The sequence below is a fragment of the Siniperca chuatsi genome, linkage group LG24 (assembly GCF_020085105.1).
Source record: "Siniperca chuatsi isolate FFG_IHB_CAS linkage group LG24, ASM2008510v1, whole genome shotgun sequence".
NCBI lineage: Eukaryota > Metazoa > Chordata > Actinopteri > Centrarchiformes > Sinipercidae > Siniperca > Siniperca chuatsi.
This window is the reverse complement of record NC_058065.1, coordinates 10696842-10708980: the sequence shown is the minus strand read 5'-3', so window position 1 is coordinate 10708980 and position 12139 is coordinate 10696842. Positions and strand designations below refer to the sequence as shown.

Genomic DNA, 12139 nt, shown 5'->3' with positions numbered 1-12139 from the left:
GTGATTGGAGATGTTCGGGCTGTAATAAACAAAACAAAGTGAATGCTGAACAGAGAGACAATTAAACTGCCACATCTGGCAACGCCGATGTGAGTAGGTACCCAGACACAATTACAGGGCTCCATCACTTGTGTGACCCTTCACTGCCTGGATGTTGTGCTGGAGCAGATGATAAATATAATGCTCACTCTCATTCAGTAAAAATGTTTTCAGGAATCACTCCATGCTGCCCAGATGCCCCGCTGAATCTGGGAAACCCCCTTTCACCATCGACAATCATATTATCTACTGATTCAATTCCTGGGCTTCTTCTCAGTCCAGATCAGTTGCTCGCTATCATGCTGATCACAAGCTACAGGGCAATCTTCACATCCTTTTATGTGGAGCCCAGACTGTTGCATTAAAAGGAAGGACTAATTAGAGAGTAGAGGGAATATCATTTCGGCTGGACGAAGGGAGAAAAGAGTTTTCCACCAATGCCAGAAGTGTTATTCTGACATTTTGTGAAGAGGTTTTGGTTGTGCTTTAAAAGCACAGACTGTTTATCTTGTCCAAAGCGAAAATGCTAAGGCCGTTTATGATTGAAGAAATACCTTTGACATTATACCTTGATAAATTCAGGAATATACACAGATGGGTGACAAATTAAATGAAAACCCAAAATAAAAGCCTCCAGGACAGCTTCACTGCTCCTTGGCATAGATTATCAAGTTTCTGAACACCAATCCCCCAAAAGATATCCCCTCATTTGATGTTTTTGATGATGGTGGTGGAGAGCACGGTCTAACATTTCTCTCCAAAGTCTTCCACAGGTACACAGTTGGGTTAAAGTCTGGTGACTGTGAAGGCCTTAGCATATAATTCATCATTTTCATATTCATCAAACCATTCAGTGAGTCCTTGTGCTTTTAGTTTAGTTTATCACCCTTCTGTATCTACATATCAATATATTTGAACCTAAATAAGGAAGAAGACTGAAGGGCATAAATTCATCCATAGAAGTAGAGCTGCTTTGGTTTGGGAAGTGATTGTGGTCTAGACTGGTGTTACATTATGTTTTTATGTCTGCACGGGTCATAAATAGTTTCCCAAATACAGCCAGCTTTGGGTCATGGACTATGCCTGTTTTTTTGTATTTTAACGCATTAGCTATAAGTCATGCATACTTAACATTACTGTCGACCATTTGTTAAAGCAGTTTCTCACCATAAAGTCCATTTAGTTGCTCTGGAACTTTCGATCATTTCACACAATCTTCCCCAGCAGTTGCCCAGTTTTCATGGAATTGTAGATGTCCAAATTGAAATTTTTCCAAGTAAAGGACTTGTCATCCTTTTGATATGATTGGAAGAACAGAACAGCTACTAAGTGGACACTGTGGTGAGATTGTTTTGTCAACTACAAGAATGAACTTTAAATATTAACAGTGTCTTTAGATTTTATTGTGTACACTATCTTCCAGGCAGCCATTGGCCTCCATTAATATCAATATGGCAATAAAGACATCTTGCAGAGAACTCAAGCTTGCTTGCAGATTCGCAGTAATTTAAGAAGTGTGCATATTATTTGTCTTTAATTGCCAGCTCCTAAATTGCTTCCCATCACACCAAAAACATTAAACAGGAAGCTATTTGTGTTCTCATTGCTGTTAAGGTTGCAAATGCACTTTCCAAAAAAACTCAGAAAAGCTTAGTCTCTTGCCTCTCTGAAGTATTATTCCTGTTAGCTTCAGGGCTTAATTTATTCAAGGCTGTTAAAAAAAAAAAAATAATGGCTTCCCTACTCAAGAGCCGGATTGTTTGGATCTGAATGGGAAACGCTGGTAGATTAACTCGACATGGATGGTGCACACACTGCATGCGGATGTACTGATCTGTAATCTATGTAATCTTCAGTGCACTAGGGCGATACGATCCTCTATTCACTCTGTGTTGGAAGTCTTTCAATTCTCCATGAAGAATGGTTTGTTCTCTCCCATGTGTGTGATTCCTCTGTCTAGCTCCTGTTTCTCACATCCACACTGACATGCACATATGCCCTCTTTCCCTCATGCTAGCCTGTACTTCTGTCACATGCACACAGATGCAGAAACGCACACATGCCTGCTCTCTCTGTCCGTCTCTGTGTCTCTCCCTGTTTTTCCACTCCTCTGTGGTGTTTCATGGTTTCATAGCTTCCAGTCTTTCTGCTTAGCCACGGGAATCTTTGCTGACGTCTCCATCCTGCAGCCACGGCGACTGAGAGAGATGCTCTAGAGGCGAAGGGAGATAAGAGAGAGGAGACAATCGCATTAAGACTCACCACCCCCACCCCCGCCCCAACCAAGACCAGAGTTGGGATTTGAATGTTAGAATCTATGCACTTAAGTCCCTTCATGGCTGTTGGTGCATTTCCCAAACTGAGCACACAACCTCTGCCCGTGCAGGCTTAGCTGCTCACAGTAAAGCCGGCACAAATTAGCGCGTCGTCGTTAAGGGAACAACATGCAGCCATATGCATGAAGAGCCCCTTGGAATAAGTCTTGGAGAGTGACACCATGGCTGTTGTCAGCACAGCAGTGGAGCTGTCAATGCTACAACACAACATGCTGTTCGGATCCATGGGTGAAGCCTCTTGACATCAAAGGTGGCACACAAAAGGATCCGTGTTTCCTTTTACTGTTGTCTGCACCTGTCAAAATGGTGTGTTTTTGTTGTTGTTTTATGTGCTCCTCCTGCACACCGGCCCTCCTGCTCTGTAGCACCACAGAGACCCCTGGTGGAATGGGAAAGTATGGCAATGTGTGTGAATATGTGTGTGGTCCAGGACAGATCCCAGCATCCCCAAACCACTTTCTCTCTTACTCCCTCACACACACACACAGCCCTTGTCTATCAGCTGTAGACAATATTTTTGTGGAGCCGTGAGACAAAATGCAAAACCACACTCCAAACTGGGCCTTTTTTGAATCTGCAAACCAGATTTTCCCTGTTAACGCTTTAGCTATCATCTGAGCATGCTAGACTGCACTAGAGGGCCAAATGAGAGCAGGCCATGGTAAAATAAAGTCCTTATTATCTTTGAACTAGCAAGTACCCAATTATACGCCACAGTTATCTCCCATCTCACAGACTTCTGAGTCCTCGCCACAGGGCCAATGAGCAAGGAGTGCTAATGAAGAGATGCTGAATCACCTTTTTGCCTTCTTGGACGCACAACTGGTGGAGCCTCCTTGATCATTGGTGGCTTTTTTTATGGATCAGAGTCATTCCCAGGCTTTGATGATGTGGTTCTTTTTTTTCCGCCAGGTGAGCCTGCCGCAGCACGGGCCACACACTCATGGACGCGCCGTCGGCTGCAGCATGTGTGTGTAAAGTGTGAAAGAAGAATGAGAGGTCTCTAATCCAAGGCAGAGAGAGAAATGGGTTTAAAAGGGGTTTATCTGTTTCCAGTCACAGAAGATGTGTGTGCAAAAGGAGCCGAGCAAAGAGAAGAACTCCTGCTGATGTGAAGGCAGGGGGTTTGTCTGTTGATATGTGTTTTCTCTGCACTTTCTTACCCCTCTGTTCTCATGGTCCTCATCATCCCAGGAAGCCTATCTGTACATCACACTGCCTGCTAGTACAAAAAAATGACCTTGAATGTCTTCATAACTGACTTTTCTCTTTCTCTTCCATTTTTTCAGTCCTTGCATTTGCTAACTGGAATGTCTTTTAGTGCTTTTGTTTCAACTGCCTCAACTTCAGCTATTACTACCATACAAATCAATTTCAAATGCCCCCAAGAATCAACATTTTAGTACAGTGAAGCTGTTCGCAATTGTACAGCACATCTAACTTTTTTATCTCCTATTTTTAACGGAAGGTTATGTAACCTGCTCCTCTTTGAACTTCAAGTCGTCAACATACTTTCAATGAAGGTGTCACACTTTGCCCTTCAAAACTTCTATTTACTTTTTTTGAAATTTTTTACAGTCTCTCACTGATCTTTTCTTTTTATTTTTGTCTGTGGAATTGACCTCTTCAATCTTATGTTATCATTTTGTCTGACAGCAGTTTTTCAGTTTCCACTTCTGCTTAGCCACTTCTTGGAACTTGTTTGTCCTGAAATGGTGGTCATGGTTTCTAAATAACCACCATCACTCTGCAGTCTTCCCCTAATCATCTCACCTTAGTGTACTTGCACATTGTTGCAGCTCTTGAAAAAAAAAATGAAATTGCTACAATTAAATCGGGATGAAATCAAGCCACCGCACTGCAGCATTGACCTCTGCTGGCAATGCATAAACAGCCTTTTATTTTCTCATTACACACATACTGAAAGCTACGTGTTACCAATAACTTCTGTGTAGTTTGTGGAATGATGGTTGACTCAGTCACAGTCTACTTCAATGGACCCACAAGAGCATCCGCTCATCGTCACAGAAATACAAGTTTAATTGAGATGATAATGTGCAATTTGAACTTCTACTTAGTGTGTATAGGCGAGGGAGAAATCGGCATGAATTGTGAGTTTAACATATATGAATTCATTAGTAGTGCAAATTACTGACTTCAAATTACTTTAAAAGCTGTACCGTACGTTTGTGTTTAAAATTTTCCAAAGTACTTCCTGCAGAATACGGTGATTGAAATTCACACGTAGGGTCTTACAGAAAAGAGTACTGTTGAAGAGTATAAGAGCTTTTATGAAGGTACAGCAGTGCTGCGAAGTTGCTGTGAAAGAGGGTTCAAGAGAGTGTTTTAAGGTTTAAGAGGTCGTCAGGGAATTTAAAAAGGGTCTGGAATGGTTTAAGATGGCACCTCTGGAGAGCGAGAGATGGTTTTTGGAATTGATGGGATCAAGGAGGCTGTTATGTTGTTTTTGAAGAGAATGAGCATAATAACAGGAAGCACATGTAAGTCTACGTGTTCGAGGCTGGTGCTCATTGATGCAGTATCAGATATGACCAGGTATCCACCACCTGAGGGGCATAGGGAAAAAGTACAGATGTTGTGATTGTTTATTTTTTGATTTTTCATGTTCAGCTGCTGGCCATGTGTAAGCCATGTAGGTTTCAACCAACTCCTGTCTATAATAATAATAATTGAGGGAAACCACGTGGTGTTTATTGTGTAGCTTTTGCTTGTTTTTTATGTTGCACATTTTTAAGATGGTGGATTTTTAGGATGGTGCAAAAACCACAAAGCAACATCCCATCTAGAGTAAATCAGATTTAAGTGCAACACATACCAGCCATGTCACAGAGCATTGCATCCTTTAATGGACATCAGTTGACTTTTGGGTTAATGATTTGCCAGGGAGCAAATGTGAAAAAATTGCTGTTTTTCCCGAGAGTTGACTCACATTGATGCTGAGAAATATGACAATAGATTAACCTAATCCATTACCGTGGGCCCTGGTGTGTGGGCTAACATAGAAAACAATGGGTGCATCATACGCTGCAACTTTTGAATGGCTTTGATGTTGGTAGCGTCCTACGGTAGCTGGAAATAATGTTTAATCATTTCAATAGAAAACTGATGGTAGCGGCATCATTACTGTTTTATGTTTGCCCTTGTTGCTTTTTTATGTAGCTGATCACAATTAGGAGAAGGTTCCAGCACTCTGTATCAACATATCCTACATATACCACCCGCTGTGCAAAAGATGTATTGTTCTCAGTGTATATTACACATGCAGTGTTGGAAAAAGATGCAAAATATTCACATAATCTAGCTATTTATTAATTAGGGAATCAAAAATTAGCCACAGCACTAACAATCTTACTTATACATTCTCACCAGACACACAGGTTCATGCAGGTGTTACTTCATATCCTGTCTCTTATCTCCCACAGGAAGTCCTGTCAACCTGACATGCAGAGCCTTCTTTGGATACAGCGGAGACGTCAGTCCACTTATCTACTGGATGAAGGGGGAGAAGTTCATTGAAGATCTGGATGAGGAGCGGGTTCAGGAGAGTGACATCAAGTAAGACTTTCACCATCAGATTTTGAGTTTAAATCCTAATTGTTAATGGCGATTAGGATTTAAGACACAAAGCTATGGCGTACCCAGTCTTTAGAATTGGTGAAATTAACAAAAGAAATGAAAACAAAAGAAAAGAAAAAACTTTAAGTCATTAAATCCATTGAATGGGCATTTTTCAAAACCTGTTAATATTACAACAGAGCTTGGACAGCACATTATAACAAATTCATGAGATACTTCTAATCTCTTCAAAAGCAGCAATTGACCCTGCGGCTGAACTGGTAAACACCTATTTAGACCCAGTTACCACAAATGTGTGACCACACATTAACACACGGAGCACTAAAAGGAACTTTTCACTACCAAGCTATCATTTAAATGATATTCATGAATGTTTTATGTAGCTGTTTAATAATGTAGATAGCTATACATTCTTTATCATGTACAATATATATGCACAGTTCAGGCATTGCTCCATCAGCGATCAATGATTACTTTGCCCTGAAATATGCGTGTAGGCAGTAATAGCAGAGCAGCACAGCAGATTGAATCTTCAATAGAATGTTGGTGTTAGCCTCCTTTTCCATTTAGGTGACCTCCATCTTTTTGCTCACACTCATCACTGGAAACAGAGGTCTGTTTACTCCGAAATCAGGTGAAAGCCTGGCGGCCAGGCACACACACTGCCTGAAGCTGGTTGACCATTCAACAGTGCCATCTAATTGGCTGGTAGGAAGCTGCTTTTTTTAAGAGGAGCTCTCCTTGCTTTAGGTTGTGATGCATTCAAGTCATATGAGAAAAACAACACAAGTTCATATCGGGAACATTTTGCTCTCTTGAGGTTTGTTGAACTCACCAACAAGTAGTTACATTTCAAACAAAACAAACATGAATCCTTTTTATCACATACAGTTGATCTTTTCATTCATTTTTCATTTGTGGTTGAAACACCGGTGCTTAGTGTGGCGAAAAAAAAGTCTAGAAAAGTTGATCATCAGTTGAGGAGAAGCCAGACAGAAGACATCTTTAGTTTGTTACAACTTTGCATGCAGCAATTGGCTGAATGACAAGTTGATGTTCTCTGATAGTGATGGCTCTTTGTTTTGGCTCGTGCTCCATTCAGGTCATATTGGGGAAAAAGTGGAAGAAGAGAAGGACAAAGTGTTGTTTTAGCTTGAACACATTGACATATGGAACTCATCCAGAATATTTGTTATTGATGAAATTAAAATCAACCATAAACAAACTACAGCAGACATTGCTTACTTTTGCTAAGTATAGCTGATTGTATTAGTCTATGATATAACTTTTTTTTTCACCTTTCACTTTGTTGGATAATTTATTGAATTCACTGGAACCAAACAAGTCTACTACAAGTCTACAGCCATGCTAGCAGATCTGTGAGGCTGTACTTCAGCACAGAAGTGCTTTAAGCTAATTGCTAACGTTAGACAATGTGAGAAACTTGATTGATTAACTGCCCCAGATGAGTGGCAGGTCATACCATGTGTGATTTGTTACCAAACTCAAAGGATAATTGATCTTCACTTACTGTAATTATTGACCATCTGGAAAAGGTCACAGTTTGTCTGTTTGGTGGACTGACAAGAGCAGAATAATACACTGACAGTGTGCCTCAACCACATTTTATTCCTGGATGATGAGCTGATCTTCAGCCAGCGAAGGCCAATCAAAGCTAGAGTCGAGTGCTCATCCTCAAATGACCCCCTCCTAATAAGGATAATCAGGAGGAGGATTCTTCAGTCTGTAAATACACAACATGTGTGAAACAATGGAGATACTCCTAGTAGTAGATAACAACTATTAACCCTCTCTTGTCAAAAAATATAAGCAACAAGCACTATTTGTTATTTATTATATTGCACCTTTATTCACACAGACAGGTTGATTATGATCAGATTCTCAAATGAAGTGGGAGCACAGCAGCGAGAGACTTCCCAAAGAAAAGAGGATTAGAATATATCCAAGAAAATGAATCAAATAAACAGAATACATATCTCGACAGACATCCATATGGGAAAGGTGTTGCTTCAGAATTAATATAAAGTAATTGAATGCCATGTATTTGTGCAGTGGTGTGGTCACCATCTCCCAGATGTCATTGAGTTTTAGCAGTGAAGAGGAAATTCTTGATCCTTAAGAATGTGTTTTTGCACTGCTGTCATCACCAGGGCATTCAGAAAATAGGGTGGAGGAAGGAAAGTGCATCAAACTAAGGAAACAAAATCATGTTACCTGTTTAGTGGTATCTAGCCTTGCAAATAGTTTAGATTTTATTTGTCAAGGTTTTAAAATATCTGTCTCTCTTTTGTTTATGGTGTCACAACATTGAAAAAATATACCAGCAATATCCTGGTTACTGTGGATTTCTACAGACCTCACTAATAACAGTTTTCATAGGCATTTTCTATTTTGTTTTGGGAGTACAGTAGTTCCAATGTAGTTCCAACTGTAGTTCTAGTGATGTGTGTATTATCCAGAGTAACAGGGACATTGTTTCTGGAAAGAAATGTTGCTCTTCAATTTTGAATTATTTTTCAATGCAGATGGATTTTTGGGCAGCAAACATAGCTACTTTGTCAGAAATACAACAGAACAGCAGCTGGTGTATCTGTTTAAAGTGCAAATACATTCTGTGACAGCTTCACAATAAAAGCCACCCAGTGTTTTGCCAGTTGGATGCTTTTAAAGAGAAGCAGTAGGAAATATTCGCCTTGCATTAGCAGTAACTTAATACAGCTCTATTATTACAGTAGGAGAGTGAGAGTGAACAGTGAGGCTGATATCAGTGGGATAAAATTGCAAACGATGCTGGATTACATTCATACATTGTTTCCTCGTGCGTAGCTAGGCAATTTGAATCTAGTGCTGGAATGTCGGACTCCGCCACTAACAATGAAAATTACTATATAGAGAGGTAATAAATTAATGTAAATACTTTGAATGGCTATTGCTGACCGACTTAAAAAAATACAGAACATAAATAGTATCAAACCACGGTTTGATTTTATGAAAATATTAAGGATTATAACTTAAAAATTATATTAACCGAAGTGTTAAAAAACTATTATTTCACCGTTAAGGAATTTTCAAGCTAACTATTTATTCAGATTTTTGGTGGTGTGTCTGTACTGAAATACACATATTCACACACCCTTTCATGTCCTGCCCCACTGTACTCCTTTGACGGACCCCAAGTATGCCTAGAAAAATCGCTGTTGTCGACAAATGCCGTCTAATGAAAAGGTTAACTTTAAGCAACATGACAAGGCTGGGAGGAGAGTTAGCAGCCCAGTCAGTGACCTGGCATTTCGAGATGTCTCTATTAGCCTTCTAGCTTACTCCATCCAGCTCTCACCACTGCTCTCTGTTGTGAAGGACACCAGGCCAATTAGAGCCTACAGGATTTCGGGGGGGGGGCAGGTGGCGGCATTGGGTAGGTGGTAAATAAAGATGAGAAGGAAGAATACTGAGGAGTGCGTCACATACAGTTAGAAACCCTGCTTTTGTATGATAGTCAAATGAGGTAACAAGCCATGAGATCAAAACTGTGACCCTGAGCTACTTTGAAAGAGTGTGTTTGTGTGTACAGGGGCACGAGGGGGAGGCTTGTGTGCATACAGTGGGTGCCCACAGTATGTGTACATTGAAGTTTTTCAAGTGCATATTTTTGTTGTGTGCCACCGCGTGATACTGTCTCCCTGTGTGTTTTTATTTATTAAATTTTTTTGTTCTCATTTGAATGTGCACCACTTCAAACCCACTCCCTGACATCATTCCATGAGCTTTTAGCTTTGAAATGGAAATTAATCACACAGGAGTATTCCCTGAAGGGCTGCCTGTAATACATGAAATGGAGCTTTTGGCACAATGTTTCACCACTGAGATTCCGGGTTGATATAAAATCTTGTGGCTGCAGAACAAGACTTCATGGATCTTAGAGGTGAAATCACAGCGTGGAATACAGACATAAAGGTCGTGCTGCTGAAGTTTAAACCCAAAAGAAGTTTTGGTCCCTGGTGCATGGGCATGCAGCACCCTTTTGAGGAGCAGTTCAAGTGTAAAATTTCATTTTCTAACTCTAATTAATGCTCTTACAGATATTTTCATGGGAAATCAGGGTACTTGGAGAGTCCATATAAAGCTGCAAACCAAGTACGTCTTAGCATTTTACAGTCTTGTAAAAGACAGACATTGATGCCACAATGACAGGAATACAATCATATCAACCGATTGAGGTTTTTATATTTGTTTGGTGGTTTAATGGAGATACTCTGTGTCTCGCTAACTGTTTATGATTTTTCCTGTTTTGTTAGTAGTTTGAAAGGACAATGTCCGTTGGTGAGCATTAAAGGAATAGTTTGACATTTTGTGAAATTTGCTTATTCCCTTTCTTGCAAAGAGTTAGATGAGAAGATTAATACCACTCTCACTCTTGTCTGTACGGTAAATATGAAGGTGGAGGCAGCAGCTCGTCACCTTAGTGTGGCATAAAGGCTGGAAACAGGGGAAACAGCCAGAGTAGCTCTGTTCAAAGGTAACATGTTGTGTTATTTTTACTCTTTGGGTTTTGTAAGGATTAAAAAAAGACATGGTATAAGATGTTAATTAGTAAGCTTTAGAGGTGCTAGTAGGCAGATATTTTGCCTTTGGACGGAGCCAGGCTAGCTGTTTCCCCCTGTTTTCAGTCAACTATTAATTTGAAACAAAATCTGTTAAATGGCACATTTAACATCCCTCACCAGACGTTAAAAAGCGACGTTAATATTCAAATCAAATTCTTGTTTGGTTCAAGTTAAGAAACCACTACCTTTAGTCTTTCTTACTCCACTGTATTGCCTGTTTTCCTACACAATTTTCCAACATACCAGCTGACCTTAGCCTTGAGCAACACAGGGAATTCTCAGCATGCCCATTTTCCATTTATCCATTTTCTTGCGGGTCAGGGTCAAAGAGCAGCAGGGTAAGCACAGCAGTCCAGACATCCTTTCCTAAATACAAAATTGTCCAGTTCCTTGAGGGCTTAGTCATACATTTCCATGCTGATATATTCCCTTCAATGTTTTCTGGGGTCCTCCCTGTCCACAATACCCAATAAGTCCCCTTAGGGTACAGAAGATCAGAAGATAAATGTATTAGTCTGCCTTTTTAAGTGAGACAACATGGTACAGTTCAAAAGTTCAGGTGTCACTTTGAGGCTGCTTGGAGAGATTGTACTAGATAATATCAGCCAGCCCAGAGATAGATCGCAATGCTTAGAGATGATGATAGGATCCTATATGATCCTGCAGAAGCACGTTCAAAGAAGGCCTTAATGTCCAATACAAGGTTTCAGGCTAATGTAAGATGTTTGTTCCATGTTTGAAATGAATAATACCCAAATTAGAAAACAGCTTTCACACCAAAGTATTTGCCGTGAAATTGGATCTTTGGTGGTTTTACCATATGAAACGTAAAGACACAAAACAAACTCAAACGGCAAAAAAAATTGTGGTTGTGTGCCTGTGTGTTTCCTTGAGCATCTCAGCGAGTAATTGTGTTGCCTCCTCACCGTGTACAGCATCAAGGATCCTGGTGCACTTTCATCTCCAACCAGCTACACAGCACCAGTTTACCACTGCCCTCAACCTTTATGCACACCCCCTGCCAGATGTTTGTGTGGTTGTGTTCATGCTTCATGGTTCCTCTTTTCCATGAACTTTCTCCAGCGTGACTTTCACTAACAAGTATGTTGGATATGAGACTTTTTGTAAACAAAGATTGATTTTTTTCTTTGCCAACACCTACAGTGTGTCAACTCTATGTTGAGTCAGTCACACATGGGTGCCACCTCTTTAAAATCCATTAGCATAGATCTATATCCCAACCTTGTGGAGCCCCGTGTCTCTGCCTGACTGACTGGCCGCACAATGGAGAAGGATGATTGTTAGAAAAGCTCAGAGGAAATAAGAGAAAAGGCTAAATTAGTTTCCCTCTCATATACATACTCACACAAGTCTTAACCTTCCTGCAGAAGACAAGCTTAAAAAGCACTACTTCATAATTTGTTTTTATGAAGCAGCTAATCCATGTAGCTACAAAATGATTACCTCTAATGGGTCTTCATTGTGCGTGGTCAATAAAAGAAATTTCACTGTGAGTGTGATATTTTGTGTGGGATACCAATT

General features: G+C 40.3%; 1 protein-coding gene across 5 annotated transcripts in view; it reads left to right on the top strand.

Annotated features, from left to right (window-relative positions):
• LOC122872163 (interleukin-1 receptor accessory protein-like 1) overlaps nucleotides 1-12139 on the top strand; it is a 293532-nt gene that overhangs the window by 257046 nt on the left and 24347 nt on the right. For all 5 annotated transcript variants that reach the window (XM_044188023.1, XM_044188021.1, XM_044188022.1 and 2 more), the window contains exon 7: nucleotides 5819-5951. In XM_044188023.1, the coding sequence (XP_044043958.1) occupies nucleotides 5819-5951 (133 nt within the window). The remainder of the gene's footprint in view (nucleotides 1-5818; nucleotides 5952-12139) is intronic.